General features: G+C 48.7%; 4 protein-coding genes across 4 annotated transcripts; all 4 read right to left on the reverse strand.

The window, feature by feature from the left end:
* Positions 1-38: 38 nt before the first annotated feature.
* On the reverse strand, positions 39-8,016 carry csnk2a4 (casein kinase 2, alpha 4 polypeptide). Its single transcript, XM_049733065.1, has 13 exons — positions 7,889-8,016; positions 3,963-4,131; positions 3,759-3,870; positions 3,591-3,692; positions 3,428-3,478; positions 3,092-3,151; positions 2,946-3,029; positions 2,652-2,762; positions 2,374-2,475; positions 2,182-2,282; positions 1,869-2,017; positions 1,652-1,741; positions 39-1,475 (listed from the first exon to the last, which is right to left on the reverse strand). Exons 1-13 carry the CDS (start codon positions 7,926-7,928, stop codon positions 1,366-1,368), a joined length of 1,281 nt encoding a protein of 426 aa, XP_049589022.1. The 5' UTR covers positions 7,929-8,016; the 3' UTR covers positions 39-1,365.
* Positions 7,945-9,115, reverse strand: LOC125976982 (transcription factor 15). The gene is made up of 2 exons (XM_049733071.2): positions 8,494-9,115; positions 7,945-8,053 (listed from the first exon to the last, which is right to left on the reverse strand). The coding sequence occupies exons 1-2, from the start codon at positions 9,061-9,063 to the stop codon at positions 7,988-7,990; spliced, it is 636 nt and encodes a 211-aa protein (XP_049589028.1). The 5' UTR covers positions 9,064-9,115; the 3' UTR covers positions 7,945-7,987.
* A 2,146-nt stretch (positions 9,116-11,261) lies between these two features.
* Positions 11,262-16,040, reverse strand: LOC125976985 (transcriptional repressor scratch 2). Its single transcript, XM_049733073.2, has 2 exons — positions 13,955-16,040; positions 11,262-12,714 (listed from the first exon to the last, which is right to left on the reverse strand). Exons 1-2 carry the CDS (start codon positions 14,157-14,159, stop codon positions 11,966-11,968), a joined length of 954 nt encoding a protein of 317 aa, XP_049589030.1. The 5' UTR covers positions 14,160-16,040; the 3' UTR covers positions 11,262-11,965.
* A 435-nt stretch (positions 16,041-16,475) lies between these two features.
* Positions 16,476-19,239, reverse strand: ube2v1 (ubiquitin-conjugating enzyme E2 variant 1). The gene is made up of 4 exons (XM_049733075.1): positions 19,074-19,239; positions 18,173-18,321; positions 17,694-17,819; positions 16,476-17,509 (listed from the first exon to the last, which is right to left on the reverse strand). Exons 1-4 carry the CDS (start codon positions 19,093-19,095, stop codon positions 17,366-17,368), a joined length of 441 nt encoding a protein of 146 aa, XP_049589032.1. The 5' UTR covers positions 19,096-19,239; the 3' UTR covers positions 16,476-17,365.
* Positions 19,240-19,270: the final 31 nt, after the last annotated feature.

Genomic DNA, 19,270 nt, shown 5'->3' on the forward strand with positions numbered 1-19,270 from the left:
ACATAAGAACATAAAAATATATACAGTGGCGTAGTGACTCAATGTACACACTTTGATTTATTTGCATTTCCATGTTTACAAAAAAATGTACAGCAGGGTCAAAAAGTTACACCATCAAACTGTGGCACAAGAACACAGGAGACCGAGATCCTTCAAGTGCTATGGTTCGGCACGGCAGAGTCGCACCAGACGACGCGACACGCGCTCAACTGCTGATTCCAAATGAACTCACCTGTCAACAATCGTTCCCATACTCACTCGCATTGTCAACCGTTGGGGGCTTGGCCTGGCCTGGCCTGGCCTGGCTTGGCATAGCAGAGCCACAAAACACTAAATGCAAACTACTCACCTGCCGTGCATAAAACTCTTTGTTTTGTTCACTAAACATTTGCACCATGATAATAATCCATTCCCCAGTGTATTCAATTACTTTGAATCGTCTGTGCAGTGCCCAGGGCTCGAGAGCGTGCCGTGTTTGTCTCAACTGGCAACTCTCCATCCATCCATCCATCCATCCATCCATCCATCCATCCATCCATCCATCCATCCATCCATCCATCCATCCATCCATCCATCCATCCATCCATCCATCCATCCATCCATCCATCCATCCATCCATCCATCCATCCATCCATCCATCCATCCATCCATCCATCCATCCATCCATCCATCCATCCATCCATATATATATATACGGGACACAAATCTTTCTGGCCATCTGTTTTTTTTTTTTTTAAACACTGTTCCCCTGCAGGGAATGAGCAACCGATTTGCATGAGTGTTTAAAGACCTTTGTCTACTGGGATCAAACCCGGTTTGCTTTTTCAAATAAACGGGGAAAAACTTTGGTCAAGGAGCTACAAAGCAGCATTTCTCAAGACATCCATGACTACTCGTATTTTGCGGGCCGCGTCCAGCGTCACCCATGAGGACGCTCGGGTCGCTACGGCTCCACGTTTCTGCCATCGAGCGCGACTGTTGCTGCATCTGGAGCGCAAAACGGCACCAGACGCAATTTGTTCAAAGTTATCGGAAGCCAAACAAAGTTAATTGGAGGTTTGCTTCTTTTTGGTCCTGACGGCAATCACCTTCTGTCAAAGTACGACATGAACAAGACAACCACGGGTTACACGGTTTCCCTTTTGAATGCATGGCTGCATTTGAAGAAATGAGTGCATTTCGTCCACACAGGACTTTCATTTTGGATGTCACGTGAGCATGTTCGGCTGAGATGAGGAAGAAGAATCAAATGCCAAAAAAAAAAAGGTTTGGATGAGGCTCGGCCACACAGAGTTTGGATGTAGATGTGTTGCACCTGTCTGTCTGTCTGTCCGTCTGTCTGTCTGTCTGTCTCCATTTGAACGGTCACTGGGGGGCTCCGGCGGGCACCGGGGAGCTCAGAGCGTTGCTGGCAGAGAGGACGGGCGAGCCAGTGAGTGGGCCCAGGGCAGTAGAGGCTGGCAAGGCAGAAATACCTGCAATGGCCACAGCAGCAGTTACACCACCTGCACTTTGCACAATAGCATGTATGCCCAAAACAGGGGCATCATCCAGTGTAGGAAACAAGACTGAAGCTGAAGACAGGAAAAGAGTATTTCATTTTTTGAAATGGACCGTTGCTGAGATTTTTCTCACCCACCCAGCCACCTACCGGTGATAATGCTGGCTGTGCTAACAGCAGCCGGGTTCCCACCGGGTAGGTTGGCGACTCCACCGCGAGACTGCTCCTTCACAATGGGGACTAAGGGAGCAACAAAAACAACAACGCTATGTCATGCAGCTCATTCCAAAAGGCCTCTTTCACCTGACTGGTGCAGTGTTTTACATTGCAGTGTGTAAAAATTCCCCTCCTTAATGGAAGCGCTTACAGAAGTAGGGGTGATCCATGGCCTCGCGAGCGGTCAGCCGGGCTTGATGATCGTAGCGCAGCAGCTTATCCAGGAAATCCAGAGCTTCGGAGCTGACCAGATGCTGGTTTTCGCTGTGGACGAAGCGTTCCCATCGCTTACGGGAATGTCTGGAGAGAGAGCGAGAGAGAGAGACAGAGAGAGCGCAAGAGAGAGAGCACGGGAGAGAGAGCACGAGAGCGAGAGCACGAGAGAGAGAGCACGAGAGAGAGGGCGTCAAAACAGACGCTGCGTGACGCCAGATATGAAATTTGCAGGGAACTGGCACCTTTACCTTCCGAGTATATCGTTGAAGCGAGGCTCCAGCTCAATGTTGTATTTGTCCACATAGTCGTATAGATCTTCTGTTCCCAAAACCTTGGCTATTCTCACCAGCTAGAAGAACACAAACGCAATACACCTGCTTCAAATGATTGTGATCCAGCTTCTGCAGACCATCACGCGCTTTATTTCACGCCTCCATTACCTGGTCATAGTTGTCGTAACCGTGGAAGAAAGGCTCTTTCCTGAAGATCATGCTGGCCAACATACAGCCCAAGCTCCACATATCCAGACTGTAGTCATACATCTAAAACACACAGATGGCAATCCCGCTCAACGGGAAATTGTGGGCGGAAGGAAGGGCCGTGGGTGGGCGCAGCGCACACTGGTCGCCGCCGGGGTTTTTTTCTTTTGTGGGCAAAGACATTCAAATCTAACTTTGTCAAAACAAGGATATGTTTCCCTTAGCAATCTCAGCTATACCTGATAGTCCACCAAGAGCTCCGGTCCTTTAAAATAGCGTGAAGCCACTCTGACGTTGTACTCCTGTCCCGGGTGGTAAAATTCTGCCAGGCCCCAATCAATAAGACGTAACTACAGATGCATACAATCAACAGTTGTCACACAAATATGACCAAAGATACGACTGAAGAAGAACGTGTTTTGGCATCTTGACTTTTCTTCCCCGTCATAAAATGAGTTCCGGTTTGGGTGGGAGTATTTTTGAAACACTGATCACCAACAAATACGTCAGGCGGCAGCTGGCCAAGGACTTACCTTGCGGTGTTCGTGATCAATCATCACATTATGTGGCTTGACATCTCGATGCATGATTCCCATACTGTGGCAATAATCCAGGGCCTGTTGAAAAAAGACACACATGAACTCCCACACGTCATGTGGAGAGAAAACATTGTACTCACCTTGAGGATCTCGTACATATAGAAGCGGATGTCGTAATCTGTCAACGTTTGGTACAATTGCTAGGGATCACAGCAAAGTCATTAGAAAGAGCATCACTCGTTCAATCGTTCCAAAATGATGGTGTAACTAACATTACTGTTTGCCTAGTTATGACCCCAAGTGCGATTGGTCCAAAAGTAAAAATGATGTAGTATACAAAAGTAAAGGATTTTTTTTTTTTTTAATCAGAGCCAAAAACATAAACACATCCATCCATCCATCCATCCATCCATCCATCCATCCATCCATCCATCTCTAATTAAAATGTCATTTGAAAAAGTTGAAAAACTTCTCACCTTGAAGTCGGTGTTGTTAACATGTTCAAAGACCAAGGCGGGTGTACGAGACTGAGAAAAAACAACAACAACAACAACAACAACAACGGTGCACGACAACCCTCCAGGTTAGAAATAAAGACACGGGAATGTGTTCTTCGATGACCTCAAATTGCATACTTACCACAGGGTCTTTCACAATATCTGTAAGGGAGACAATATTCGGGCCTCCACGTAGATTCTCCAAAATCTTGATCTCACGCTTGATTTTCTTTTTCTTCACAGGCTAATGAGACACATACATTTTGTTGGTGGACGACAGCAATGGAGGCAACGAGGGCGTCTTATTTACCTTGAGGATTTTGACTACAATCTTTTCATTATTGGTGATGTTGATGGCCTCAAAGACTTCACTGTATTTGCCACGGCCGAGTTTTCGCACCAGTTGAAAGTCATCCTGATTACTGTGAAGAAGACATCAGTCAGATGGATTGCACATTTCCGGCGCCCGCACGGTCGATCGACGTAGAGCCAAACGGGCGACGAGCACTTTTACCCCCATTCCACGACATGGGATTCGTAGTCCCAGTACTCTCTCGGCCGGTGAGTGTTGACCTCGTTGTACACCCTGGCCCGGCTCGGCACGGGTCCTGACATGTCCGACAGCTTGGCAGCTGGGCTCTTTCGGCAGCCAAAGAAGCAAAGGTAAGGGCTGTGGCTTTTGACTGAAAAGGGGAAGGGGGTACGGGGGGGTTATTTGAGGACAAGGGAGGGGGCACCAGGGGCATGTGGTCGTCGCTAGGAAAAAAGACAACAGTCATGAAGTGCAGACGATGACATGGCTGTGACGTACAATCCAGATCATTCTTAATGGAACTTGCCATCACAATTGCGTTTTGCGTGCACGATATCTACTTGTTTCAATCATGGATTCCTTCCCTTTTGTGACTAAATTGACTGTCAAAAACTACTTTGAAATAAGGATACGACTAGCTTCTGCAGGTTCATATGGAGTGAAGCACATCACTCGTGCTACATCGGATTGTGCTGTTTCAAAAGGGAATAGTCACTTGTTTTGATTTCATCACAAGATCACCACCGTTATAATAACACGCAAGCACACACTACAGTAGTGACGTGCACATTCCCGCCGAACTACTCTGGAGATAAATAGGCATATTTCTGCTGTCATAAAATAAAAGAAAAAGAAAGGATACTCCAGACCTAGCAAATAGGTCATGCAGTCAGTCAGTCAGTCAGTCAGTCAGCCAGCCGGCCAGCTGGCCAGCCAGTCAGTCAGTTAGTGAGTGAACAAATGCAAACATGTTAATCACACGACGAGAAAGTCTAGCGCGTCGCTTCCTCGGTTTGTCATTAGTTTTTAGTGGTTCGTTTCCTGCTGTTGAGTCCCACCATTAGATGCACTAGAACTCACAGCTGAACAGAAGTTGCTCATTGAGCTTTTCTAAACGTGCATAGTGAAACTTATGTGTTGAGCAATGCAGAAAAATAAGATGTGAAAGAACGTGTTGGCCCGAAAGATGGTTGGCATAGTTTTGACTGCTAACAGAGACAGGGTGTAGCTAACTCATCCGTGTTGGGCGGACCCTTGACGGTTAGCATCCGAGCCTTAGCAAATGGCAAAGCCGATGTTTTATCGTCCACTGTTGAGTGGTTTATATCATCAGTATATATTTACCCCCGTGATTAATGCGGCGAACGATACGCTTCTCCAGAAAATCAGTAGTCAATCCCAATGGGCAAATGGCGAAGCCTCGCCGGTATGCCTGTTCTGAAGCGAGATTTCTGCTGTATCAGAGACAACATGGCGGACCGCGGCCCCTACGTCACCAAGTACAGCTACGGAAGCCGCAATGGGACAAGCATCTCGAGTCGAGTCGAGTCGGCAGCGATGCGATGCGATGGACTTGAAAGTATGCCTCATTACGTCAACAAGTGCTGTCAAAAACGTAGGACTCAAACTTCAGATTATGAAATAAGTTGAAACACGTTGCCTGGAGAACGGACAGAATTTTGCTTGTTGTCTGCATCTCCACCCCCCCCCCCCCCCCCCGGCCCCCTTTGCAGGGTCAGTCAGGGTCCAAAAGAATTGGACAAAAATCACAATAGGAATGAGAATTGGATGAAGGTAAAACGTCACATGACCCCCCCATACATGACGAGGAGGATGTTTGGGGGCAGTTGCTTTCAGCGAGGCTATTCAATAAAGTGTACTCTTGCTGATTGAGGATATCCTCTATACCAGGCGTGTCCAAGTCCTCAAGGGCCGCCCGCCGTCCTGCCTCTTTTCCATGACTCACTGCTGCAACGCAGCTGATTGAAATGATCGATGCTTTTTGTGTCGCACGTCATCTTGCGTACTGTATCGCGAGCGTGACAAAGAGAAAAGCATTTTTGCAGCCGCTGCGAGTGATGTCAAAGCTGGCCCGGAGCCAGGATCCGAGGCCCCACAGGGAGGAGTTCAAGTGGGTCAAGCCTTTAGGATGTTTCCTTCCTGTTCTTCTCTGACATCTTCCTGCTTCAGGATGCCTCCGGGACTCATGAAGCAACGGTCCACCTGGCTACAAGATGATTGTGAACAGCAGCTTCTAATTAGCTCGTAGCACAGACAGGTGAAAAGTTTGAAAGCGCATTTTGTTTTCTGCTCCAAAGGATCCAAACCTTAGATCCATGGAGCAAGACTGTTGCGATGAACAATAATGGCGCTAGTATGACATAAGCAAAGAACCTTTCACACTCGATTCAAAGCCACGAATAACTGAAAAGTCTTCCATTTGAAACAAAAAGAAGCATGTTTTTGAAATGCAGGAGGAGGTACGAGCGCCAGTGGTGGATTTTTCACGAGTTCATTTTTGCCGGAATGACTTTGAGCTAGTTGGATGAATATGGTTTCAGTTTTTGTAAAATGGCCTGAGCCAAGATTCGAGCGAAAGGACAGTGGTGCCTTAATCCCATCAACATTATTAGGGCACACTTGTAGATTCTCCTCTTTCTTTCTTTCTTTCTTTCTTTCTCTCTGTTTTTTTTCTTATTTGCCGCATGACCTTAACAGCAGCTGTGTGTCACACATTAGCTGTGACTGATCAACACCAAATGTGTAGTAGGGAGAAGCCAGGCATGCCAAAGATCAACTTGCTGGACAGTGTACCACGCACGTCTCATTGGAAGATTTTCATCAACGGAGGAAGACTGTTGCTACTCCATGAGAAGGCCCAGACTTGTGGATGTTTTTTGGGAGCTTTTTGGCATTGGTCCAGCAATGTAGTCACGTCCCTCCCACGAGTAATCATGGGCCATCACAATAGATGGAAGAAAGCTCATTTGTGTCTTTCCTGTTTTGCCTTGAAACTATTCCCAAAGCTGACACTGATTCCGATCTTCTTAATTGGCACTCAACGTGAACTGCCGCCCCAAAAAGCAGGCTACTGCTAAAAGAAAAGGATTCCACAGTGGCTTCCTTTCTTGTGATTCTTTGGCATGACACTTGATTGAGGAGCTTACTGGAATTCCCCACGCAAGTTCTCTCCTGACAAAGACAGTCATACAGAAAAGGTACAACATGGAAGTGCGTGTACTAATTGCACCTGATGACTTTGGGCTCCAGAATTTGGGAATATGAGTCAATCAAATGTAAGAAAAGAAAGACAGCTAGCTCCCTGAGCACAAAATGAAATGTGGACCCCGTTGCTGCTTTCCACTGCAGGATTTAATAGTTCTCGAGCAAAATGCGGTCATCAGGAAGAAAAGCTTACAAAACATCAACGTGATCAATCGACAATCAGACTTGATTTGAAGGAAAGGATTTCATTCAAAACCATCTCACGTTATAGGCAATGTCAATTCATCAAATGAATCAGCAGAAAATGGGTGGAAGAAACAAAAAATACATCTCTGCTGTTTGTTTTCATTCTTGTCACGGCTCACTAACAAAACCTAACAACAAGACTGAGCGAAAAAGACGTGAAACAAAATGACAGGGTGCCATCACCGATGACAGCAACCAAACAGACATCATGACATTAACAACGACCCGACCGGGAGTGGAGTGACACGCAGACAGGACTTAAATACGAGACAGGTAACGAGAGAGAGAGAGAGAGAGAGAGAGAGAGAGGCAGGTGACTGTGATTAGTACATTGATTGTGAGTTGGCACAGAAAGGGAGGGGCGAGTACACAGACGCGGACAGAAACCATGACAACCGGGGACGAGTCGTGACAATTCTTTTCTCGCATCTTTGAAATTTGAGTCTGCTCATATTTTTGCCGAAAACAAATAACGTTCCTTCAGCTTTCTTATCATATGGCATTCCGTGAATCCGTTTTAACATTCCTCATTATGAACAATGCGTAGTACAAGAGCATTTGACAAAACTTGCCTTGTTTGACAAATACATCAAATGATGCTGATGCTTTATCTCATATTAATATCAAGTCATATTATGAAGCATTCATATGCATACCTGAGCCACAACTCTTGTTTGGTGAAGAAGAAGAAAACATTCAAAAGACTCACAGAACAGTCTTTGGTGGTCATTCTCAGTTCCGATGAAAGGAGCGTTTTATCGAGAATGTATTTTTCTCGCTGGCCCTCCTAGCATTTTGACACAATATCGTCTGTCTTTAACCTGGAAACGAAGAAGGAAATGGCTGTGAGTCGGTCGGTCGGTCGGTCGGTCGGTCTGTCAGTCAGTCAGTCGATCTTCACAATCATTTCAACAACGAAAAAATACATTGGTAGCTTTAATGCAAAGACAAAAGGCAATCTTTCCTTTCAAGGAGATCTGCGCTGGATGTAGAAAAAGAAGAAGTCAACTCCACGAGCGACAATACTTGTAATGTATTTCATTCTATAGTCTATCATTACTGTCATTGAAAAATGGAGGTGTTGCATCAAATATGTCTTTCCAAATGTCTGAAAAGGAATATCGTGAGCAATTAATCATCAATCACACATCTTCTTTTGAGCAGGATCCAACTGGTATCGAATGCGTCATCAGTACGCAAGAAGTTGCTGTCCTTCTCCAAAAGTTTGGTGAGCCCTGCTTTGGCCAATGGAACCGCTTACTTTGCGCTGTTTGCTGAGGCAGAAGGTGCAGATGCTCCGGGGCTGTCCGGAGTCTCCGCTGGCCCTCAGACACGGAGACACGCCGTGAGGAGCGCCGCCGCCGCCGCCGCCGCCGCCACGAGGAGCGCCGCCGCCGCCGCCACGGCCGCCACGGCCGTCCTCGTCCCTCTCGTCGTCGCCCACCACCTGCAGCACATTGGCCAGGTGCGAAATATAGCTGGACGCCAGGCGCAGCGTTTCGATTTTGGACAGCTTTCGGTCCACCGGTTCCGTAGGAATGAGCGTCCGTAATGCGCTGAAAGCCGTGTTGACGTTCTGAGTACGGTGTCTTTCTCTGGCGTTGGCGACGTTTCGCTGCTCTACCACGACGACCCCGCCGGTGCCGGTGTTGGAGCCCGGTGCTGCCGCTGCCGCCGCCGCCGCCGCCGCCGGGCAGCACCCATAACCCTTGTCCGTGCTGCCTTCACTCTCGCTGCGGTTCCCTTCGTCCTCGTCCGACGTCAGGCTCAAGTCAACGGAGAAGGCGAAGGAATGAGCCGACATCGGCCTGAGCATCGTGAAAGCCATCATTGGTGCCTGGCTGGCTGGCTGGCGCGCGATGACTGGAACACGGCGCTCGCTCTCTCTCTCTCTCTCTCTCTCTCTCTCTCTCTCTCTCTCTCTCTCTCTCTCTCTCTCTCTCTCTCTCTCTCTCTCTCTCTCTCTCCTCTCTCTCCTCTCTCTCTCTCTCCCCCTCTCTTTTTTTTTCTTCTTCTTCCCATGCACTTCAACAGCTGCATGGAGACAGAAGCAAACAAGTTCCCGGCCGCCAAATGTTTGCTCAGCCGCCCGCGCCGCGCCTGTTTTCACGTTTCATCAAGATAGATGGAGTTGTCGGAGGCAGGACGAGACGAGGAGCTGTCTTGGCTTGGCGGGGTGGGGTGGGGTGGTCTTGGGGGTCTTGGCGCGGTGTGCTTTGCTTTGCTTTGCTTTGCTTTGCTTTGCTTTGCTTTGCTTTGCTTTGCTTTGCTTTGCTTTGCTTTGCTTTGCTTTGCATCACTTTGCTTCACTTTGGGGGCCACGCTCGCCTTCATTAGGAAAATGAAGCAGATCTATGGAGCCCTTTGGAGTTTTCAGAAACTACAATGTTGGGAGCACGGCTCAGCTGCAGTCAAAAACATTCGGCGCGCTCACTTGACAATGCCGGTTAGCATATTTCGACAGAGCCAGCTCAAAAACGGTCAGGTGAGTGAAGATGTGAATAAAGTCACTGTCCACCATCAAAAAAGAGAACAACTTGCATCTTGCGAATGAAAGCGACGAGTACGGGAGCGCACAATTGTCAGAGGTGAGCTGTGGATTTTTCATTTGGGCTAATGGCTTAAGAGCCCAGGGTAAATAAACAGTGGGCAGATGCCAAAGGTGACGGCGTCTGAACTTTCTCGGTGGAAAGTGAACAAATGGCTTCCAGATTGAGTGCGTGCCGTGCCGTGCCGTGCCGTGCCGTGCCATCACAGCGCCACATGTCGGCCGCACATGAAAGCAGGCCATTGGTGGCCCCAGCGGTGGCCCCTGACCTCCAGCTCAGCTGCACTAACAAGTGTGACCGACCTATGCGCAACCTGGGCTCATAAAGCGGGAGGGACACCGCCGTGTTTTGGCACATTGGGCCTGCCGGCAACACGACCCCGCTGCACTTTCTCTCCCTCGGTGCCTCCCGTCACGTCACAGTTTGGAATCGTAAATACTTCACCCCCGCCCGCACGCAGAGTGACTTAGAGGAATGCCACAAAATGCCTGCTGAGGTGATTCCAGTCCTAATGAAGTGTCCCCATTTTGTACGGAGGCCCAGTCTGCACGTAAGAAAGCAATCAGTGGAATCTGCAACAGATACGTCTTTTCCAAAGCCGCTCTTTTGTCACCTTTGAGTAGCCCTGTTTGCCCCACAGGCGGCCGCTTTTTGCTCCTGGACTGATGAGCATCTCATCTCCCAGGGAACATCATTCAGGAAGTTGACTTCATGAAAGCCATCCACCCATCCATCCATCCATCCATCTGTCATCCATCCATCCATCCATCCATTGAGGTCTGACGTTGCTATAAAAAGTCTCATCCGCTGCCTGTTGTGCATGGACGGGACAATCGTATCCTCTCCGTTGATTGGCAAACAGCCAGCCAGCCAGCCAGCCAGCCAGCCGACCGGCCAGCCAGAAGCCCAAAAGGTGATCTGCTCCTTTGCCCGTGCACGCACATGAAAGGCTCAAGTCATTTTGGCAGTGTTTTCACCATGGTACTTTTTTTCAGTCTATCCAGTGCATTTATACACTGAGTAACTTAGTACGTGCACTGTGTGTTGACTATTGTGTTTAAAATAGCTGTATGAGGTCTGTTGAGACGCATACTTCTTCTTTCCCCTGTGGCTGCTGAGGTCACTGAGCGCTTGGTATAGCTAGGGCTTGCTTGGTCTGGACCAGCAAGCCCAGTTCTCACGACTCCTGCCTGACCCAGCATGCTTCATGCCTCGCTCAGGCTGCGGCAGGCACTTTGGCCGGCCAGGTGTTCCCTCTGCTGGCAGGAAGGCGCAACCAACTACATAAACATCCTGCAAATATGGCTCAAGAAAGAAGAAGAAGAAAAAGAATCAAAGGAAAAAAGTCCATCGAGCCATCTATCTATCTATTGATCTAGCTAGCTATCGAGCTATCTATCTGGCTAGGCGGCTGGGTAGCTGCCGAGCTATCCGTTTAAGCTGATTTTTTATTTTTGGCAGACCATCATCCAGATAGATATTTCATAATTCCATTTCATCACCTTTATTGTCTTCAGACCGAATAAAAGCACGGCAGAACACATTTATTTGGTCTTTTGTTGGCAACAAAACAGTTGACGGCTTTGACAAGCCAATAAGTCATAATAAATACAAATAAATAGTTGAATAAATTAATCCTTCCATTTTCTAGACCGCTTCTCCTCAGTAGGGCTCATTTAAGAGGCGTGTTTGCGGAATGCGCAAGGAAGAAGGAGTAAGCTACAGCCTCACAAAGGTGACCGCTCGTTCAATGCGTGGCCCTGAATGGATCGCATCCAAAACCAAATCATCTTTCACTGATGAAACCATGTTTGATGTGGAATTATTGTCGAATCAATCAATCAATCAACAAACGTGCCATTTAAATCAAATCAAAATTCTTGGCGTAGAATTGCTGACTAGTTTGATCTTATTGCATGTCGATATAAAAAGGATGGAGGGAGGGAGGGAGGGAGGGAGGGAGGGAGGGCAGTCAGTCAGTCAGTCAGTCAGTCAGTGAGTGAGTGAGTGAGTGAGTGAGTGAGTGAGTGAGTGAGTGAGTGAGTGAGTGAGTGAGTGAGTGAGTGAGTGAGTGAGTGAGTGAGTGAGTGAGTCAGTGAGTGAGTCAGTCAGTCAGTCAGTCAGTCAGTCAGTCAGTCAGTCAGTCAGTGAGTCAGTCAGTTAGTCAGTCAGTCAGTCAGTGGGTCAGTCGTCTGAGCCGCACTGGTCCTCGGCTGGACGGCACGCCGACTCGTAGTGCTTGTTCAAGTAAGACTTGAGCGCAAAGCTTTTGCGGCAGCGTCGACACGAGTAGCGCTTGAAGGCCGAATGCGTCTGCATGTGGGCGCGCAGGTTGGAGCGGTCGGCAAAGGCTTTGCCGCAGTGGGCGCAGGCGAAGGGTTTCTCGCCCGTGTGGGAGCGCATGTGGCCCCGCAGGAGCCAGGGCCGGCTGAAGGCTTTGCCGCACAGCGAGCAGCCGTGCTTCAAGTCGTGGGTGAGCACGTGCATGGATAAGGCCGGCATGGACACGTACATTTTGTGGCAGGTGGGACACTTTCGGGCTTGCCGGCCGTCCAGGCTCCGATGCGTCTGCTTGTGCCTGCTCAGATTGGACGAGGTGGCGTAACATTTGCCGCACTCGCCGCACGCCCACCGGCGACCTCGGCTTTTGGATTTCGATCGGCGGCCCGCCGACCTTTCGCCCTCGCCGCCGCTTGAGCCACGTCCCCGCTTAGGTCTCCGGCCGGAGCGTCCGTCAGAGCCCAGGAAGGCGCTCACGTCCGACTCCGCCGAGGTGTCGGAGGCCGGGCTGCGTGGATCGTACTCGAGGTCGGAGAATTCGTCCCCGCTGCTGCCGCCGCCGCCGCCGACGTGTCCTTGAGCGTACAATGCCGCGCCTTTGGACAGCTTGGTGGTTTGCAGCACTGAAGGAATGATGTAATCACGGATGTAGCCTGGGGAAATTGGTGTCGGAAAGATATTTTATCCAATGAAAGAAATGCAGAGACAATTTGAGCCGAAAGGTAACACAAGAAGTGATTTTTGAGAAGCAGATTGAGCAGGCTTGGAGTATGAAATATGAAGGAGTCCTTGTCCCAATCAACACGTGCTCTCCAAAAAATAATGTGCTGACTTTGGCAAAAGATCCAGAGTTGAATCACAACCAGCCTCGCCTCGCCTCGCCTCCCCTCGCCTCGCCTCGCCTCCGTTCCAGCAATAGAAGCCCCTCCCTGGCTAAATCACATCATTGGCAAGCTGTGATATTTTTTAGCAGCTTCGTGACCATGCTAATGGAGCAACTGAGTGACAGGTGTTTTGGCAAAGGAGGCTCTTTATGTGCGGCATGTATGAGGGGCACGGAAGGGGGGGGGGGGGGTTCCGATCTTGACGGCAGGCCGTGGTTTTATCGCGCCCCCACCGCCACCAGCGCAAAACAAAGGCGAGCAGACAGCTGGCACCCTGAATCTATCTGGGGGACAAGTCATTCAACCAATGGAAAAGCTCTCTCTTTCAATGCCCCTCCCTCCCTCCCTCCCTCCCTCCAAAATATAGCCGTGCTGTTCATCTCCCAAATATGAGCCATTCAAATCTGCTGCTGTTCATGTTGCATTTGATTGGATTACTTGTAGTAAGTACTGCAGTCTACGTATTTTGCCTCCTTCTCCATCACATATGGATTGTGTTGCTGCATACCTACTCCCTGTGGCTATCTAACATCCTGCACGATCAGATGGTGAGATGGAGGCAAGGGGGGATGGGAGGGAGGGAGGGGGGTAAGAGGGGAGACTCAAGGGCATCTGCACCATTTCAGTTCCATTTCTATTTGGAAGTGACAAGAGTTTGTGTTGGACTGTCTGCCCGATTCCCACGTACATACATTGGTATGTGTACTGAAGTACGTACATAGGCCAGCATTTAAGAGCCATCATTTAGCTAAAGCCAAAGACAGCTGTTTGATCTAGTTTGGCTATTAATCTGACTGAGACAGGATGACCTGAATACTATTAGGTGTCCTGAGTCACAAAACAAGTCATGGGCTTTACAAAGCTGCCCGGAGAGGATTTGAGGCTCTTTCCCACACTGGTTTAGTAGCAAAAGCAAGGGGGGGGGGTGTCACAAAAACCGCCGTGCATCTCCAAATCAAACATTTCCTACTACACCTGTAGTCATATAAAAGTGGAAAGAGAAACTCACCCTTTTCAGTCAAATGGAGCGCCAAGTTGGTCGCCGACTCTGTGATGCTATGTCTCACCGAGTACGAATCATTCCAGTGCTGCTCACTCTGCTGCTCCTGCTGCTGCTGCTGCTGCTGCTGCTGGTGGTGGTGGTGGTGGTGGTGGTAGTTTGAAGGTGGGCAGTCAGGACCCTTGGGCTGCTTCACCAAAAAGGAGCGCGGCATTCCGAAAGAAAGAAAGAAAGAAAGAAAGAAAGAAAGAAAGAAAGAAAGAAAGAAAGAAAGAAAGAAAGAAAGAAAGAAAGTGAAGTCTGCCAAGTTTTAGGTTGTTGCCCAAACGCTAAATATAGTGCAAAAAAAAAAAACATTTAAAATGCCTGACAAGCTCAGCTTTGTAGGAAAAGAAGAGGAAATGTGTTAAAAAAAAACAGCAGAAAGAGAGAAAGCCCAGACAGGATGGAGATAAAGATGGAAAGTGGTGCGGAGGAGACAGGGGCAGAGAGGAAGAGAGAGAGAGAGAGAGAGAGAGAGAGAGAGAACGAGAGAGAGCGAGGGAGGGAGGGAGAGAGAGAGAGAACGAGAGAGAGCGAGGGAGGGAGGGAGAGAGAGCTTGCTGGGGGGCGGAAGGCGGGTGGATGACGAGCAATAGATGCTCAACGAGCTGAGCTCAGCATTACTACATCCAGCCTTTCCTTTTAAATGTATGTGGTGCACGCGCACGCGCGAGCGCGCCCAAAGATCAGGTGGTGAGTCCGCGAAGGGAGCTACTTAGCATTAATCCATCAAATATCCCAAGGGACACACATCAAATCACCACCAGGCTTCTGTGCTCTCTCACACACGCACGCGCGCGCGCGCGCACACGCTTATCACCTCCGCAAGCGTCTCCTCCCCCTTAAGTCCCCACCGAGTGGAGACAATAGTGGTGCAGGAGCATGTGGCTGACAGTACACCAAACATCTTGTCTGCCATTGTCTCTCAATGAAGTAGCTAAGACAGTTGGTAGCACAGCCAAGACCTTCCTGCTATCCACTCACTTGTCTATTGGAATCCGAAACTACAAATGACCTTTTTTTTTTCTTCCCTACACCGGCAGGGGCGTCAAACTCCTTTCTGCCGTGGGCCGCATCACAATCATAGTTTGCATTTTTGAACTTAATGCTTGTCTCACATCGGAGCTACTGTCTGGTCTCAAAGGGCAGCGGGGAAAGAAAATCACTCGAGCGGACACAAATGATGACTGTAAAGTAGCTTTTAGGAAAAAGTGCCTCTTTGAGCAAAGGCCAGCAGAAGAAGGTCAACTCTCTGACTCCAAACCACCTACTGCCTCTTCAGGCAAGGGCGAGGAGAAGGCAACGCTGACTCCAAACCCTCTTTCGATAAAGGTTGGAGGAAGGTTAGCACATCCTAAAAGCAGCCATGTGAGCACTAACAGACTTGCGTCCCGGCCGCTCGTTGCAGTCGCAACGTATTGTCTGCTGGGCAAGGTGCATTTGTGCTGCTCGTTGGGGGACTCAAAATGAGGGGAAAAAGGTTGATCCGGGGGGCCGGGCCTCTCATCTTCACACCCTCTTTGTCTCCGGGCCATCTGCTGGGGGTTTCGAGCGCGTGCGTGACGTGATGGTTGCAAAGGCCATTCCATCAGCTTGAAAGGATGCCCACTATGGACCCGCACATGCAAGATCAGGTGAAAGGAGCCAAGCCATTGATATGAATCTTTAATAAATGAAGACTAGCACCCAATGCACGACACTGAATTCATGTCCAAAGTAGGAGGGAGCAAACAAATACATAGTTCAATCACAGAGCGCAAAGGAGCCAACGGAGCCGGTCCAACTGGGTTAGCAGGATGCCACTCCTCTTCCGACTGGAAAGGCAGGCACCTACTGTCGTCTGGAAATGGCGTTCAGCAGTCATCAGCTCTGACCTCCCATCAGCGGACACCGTGTTCACGGCTCCGCTTGTTCCTCTTGTTCCTCTTGACATTGTAAGGCAGATCAAATTGGCCGCATTTTCTCAAAGCAAGCTACTGTCATCACGGAAGTGCAAAATGTAAACCTCGTTCCTCTTTGGTGACTTGATACGAGGGATGCCAGTCTAAAAGAGGCACAAAAGCGAAAAGTGGCAACACAAGATGGCTGCTCCGGCTTCACCTGCAAAGGGCCCAATTGTTAGTTCCTCTCGTGTCCGTCGGAGTACACAAGCTAGGCCTCAAATTGGATGAATGACAAAAAGAAACGATTGCATAAGGGTATCACTTTGAGTCTGCTATACTTGGTAATGCATTTATTGGTTAAGAGAAGAATTGTCGCTAATCAGAGGTACCGCGGAAAAATGGCATTTTCATTTCATGGCTCTGCTCACTTTTGTCGTTTCAGACTTTTGTCAAGACTTTGCGACTTACACACATCACTCGACACACACTGTATTGTTGGGAACACGCCACGCCACGCCACGCCACGCCACGCCACGCCGCCAGTGATAGAAATGTCTCGTGGTCTGAGCCTTTATCATTTGCTTGGAAAATCACCATACACAAAGTGCAAAAGTCAGAACATTTAATTCAAACCAAGGTCCCCGTCACCCTGATTGAATGTTCCTGTTACAAAATAAACATCCAAAGCCATACATTGCTTAGTGGCAGGCAACTCACAACATGACAGGTGACTACTGCAGGGTGCACACACGCTCAGCCCAGAAACCCCCCAAAGAATAGAAAGAAAAGTTTGCACAAGCCACTGTAAAGTGGCCATCTGGAAAAGTTACAATATACTGTGTTCTCCGCAGCCGTAAGCCTCTCCTGTCCTGTCCTGTCCTGTCCTGTCCTGTCCTGTCCCACAGCTTGCTCACAATGAATCACCATCACAAAGCGTTCGCTATGACACACACACACACAAGTCTTGCCGTGCACGTTGCCTAATAATAGACTGGCTCGAACCAGACATGCACCTCGGACCAACTCATTCACATCTTTGGGTTTGCACGATGCGGGGATCTTGTTCAAGACTCGTTAGGCTGATTAGACTAAGTGTGGTTTAGGATATGAGAATCGAGTTGGGAGCACGAGCAAAAAAAAAGTCTGCTTTGTTATTTAAAAACAAAACTCGGAATGGGCTGAAACCACTGATGGAACCGCAGCACAGTGTAAGCTATGAACAATTTAGTATTGCAACAAATAATCAGTATGACAAAAACAAACAAGCCAAATACACAGTCTTTTGGGGATTGTAAACTCAAGGTCTTCCCTGTGGAGCAAAATGGCTAACTGGGCCAGGAAATCAGCTGTATTATGATTATTCCCGCTCTCGTTTGGAATCAATTGACAGTTGTGCTCTAGCCAGTGTTGAATTTGTGGAATGGAATTTGCTTGCCTGTGTGTCTGCTTCTTTGTGTAAGTGGATGAGCGCAAGCAAGGGACAAGGGCAGATGCATCAGTTGTACATTTGGCCTTCAGGTGGCTGGGAAAGCTTGTAGTTCTCTTTCATTGTCATGTGTTGTTTGAGCTCCGTGAGCACCATGCGCATCGTGTAAGTGTTTTTCCATCTGCACAAGCGGGGCAGGGCCTTAATGTCCACCTGCAAACAACAGCACACCATGGACGGACGGGTTAGGTAAGCCATCATAAACGTTTGCTCAAAAGGACGGACGGACGGACGAGAGGGGTGGAGTCACACTGCAGACTGGCGTGTGCGGGTGCGAATGGACACATGTACAGTTTGCGCGCGGCACTAGACACAGTAGCGAAAGCTGCATACTTACAACGCCATTCGATGTATGTACTCCAACCATGTTGATCTTGTGCAAAAATCGTACATGAGGAGGATGATCTGGGTATCTGGGTCCACATTCAATTTTCAGACAATATATTCTGCCTTCATAGACGGTCTACAAACAAACAAACAAACAAACGAAACTAGGGTCATAAGCTGCACTGATAACATTGAGGACTCGCAAGGTGAGGTGAGAACATCTTCACAATTCCCACGACGACAATTAGCAGTGTTGTACGGCTGTCTAAAATGTGAACAAACGCACCTAAAACATAGCAAGGTAAGACGTTTCGTTATTCCTCAACACCACTCTTGGTTCAAACTCCAAACCTTGTTTATATTGATGCCATTTCCACAGTATCCCAATGAACACGTTACCCGGCCGGCCATAAATCGTATCCAATGATACGGTTATACTTGCTGCAACCCGCATGCATGTGTGAGGTAAGTACGAAAGACAAGTCTCACCTTGGGGGGGCCGATGATGGTAGCATTCCAGTGAGTGAGGGTCATATCGTCGTCGTTGACGAGGCCCCAACTCACCGTGCCGTCTCCCACTCCTTTCTGACCGTCGTCCAGTTCTTCCAGCAGCCGGAAATTGCGGGGAACCACCACATCTTCACGCACACACAAATACAGGTCTTACTTGTTATGCCAGACAACATACACCAAAGGAAGCGCTTGAGTTATTCACACAATGGTGACCAAATAGGATCTGCGGCCATGATCAAAATCACACTGGGCAGGTGACACATTTCAAAGCTGTACGTGCCAATAATAAATAGTTGCGAACCTAAGGTCAAGATCAGGGTCGGTCGGTCAGTCACTCTTATGTTGTTGTGGATGCGAGCTAAACACCGTTTCGGACTATCCTCTCGCGGAAGGATTTCAGGTTTACTCGTTTTACGGTCAGCTTTAGACAAGCCCACCAACAGCATTCGCCAGGACTCTTCCAATGACTACCCATTCCAACGTGTTGAGAATACGAGTGAACTTTTTTTCCCATTGCCGGCCGTGCTGTCGCAGACGTTTATTGCTATGCGGGGTTAACGCAGCATGAAATGAAGCGAACGTTATGACGACTGGGACAGCGTTTAGCTGCGTTTACGTTTTGAAAAATGCCCTTATTCTCTGATCCGGCAAACCTCATAATGGCTCAAAGGTTGGCGGCCAGTTTGCTAGTAGCTAAGCTATCAAGTACCAAATGCGGGCGGGTATCAAGCACAACGGCGAGAGTCCAAAGCACCAAGACCTCACACTTCAGATTGTTAAGCTATCTTGTTGAGAAAAAAATTAAAAAGCCTAACATCTCAAAGTCCATAAAAAGATATTGGCTGTGCTATGGGAAAAGAAAAAGTGAGCCGCTTACTTGATCCGTGTGGACACGCCATCTTGGTCACAGTTTCTCGGTTGCGCGCACGTACAACGTTGAGTACGTTATGGAGCGCGCGCGTCCGACCGCCCGCCCGCCCGCCCAGACCAAACCAAAAAGTGTGCACATGAACGCGTTGTTTATTTGATCGTCTACCTTTCCGCTCTCAATGCTACTTGCGTGCTTTATGTCTA

Source organism: Syngnathus scovelli, chromosome 11 (assembly GCF_024217435.2).
Source record: "Syngnathus scovelli strain Florida chromosome 11, RoL_Ssco_1.2, whole genome shotgun sequence".
NCBI classification, from domain to species: domain Eukaryota; kingdom Metazoa; phylum Chordata; class Actinopteri; order Syngnathiformes; family Syngnathidae; genus Syngnathus; species Syngnathus scovelli.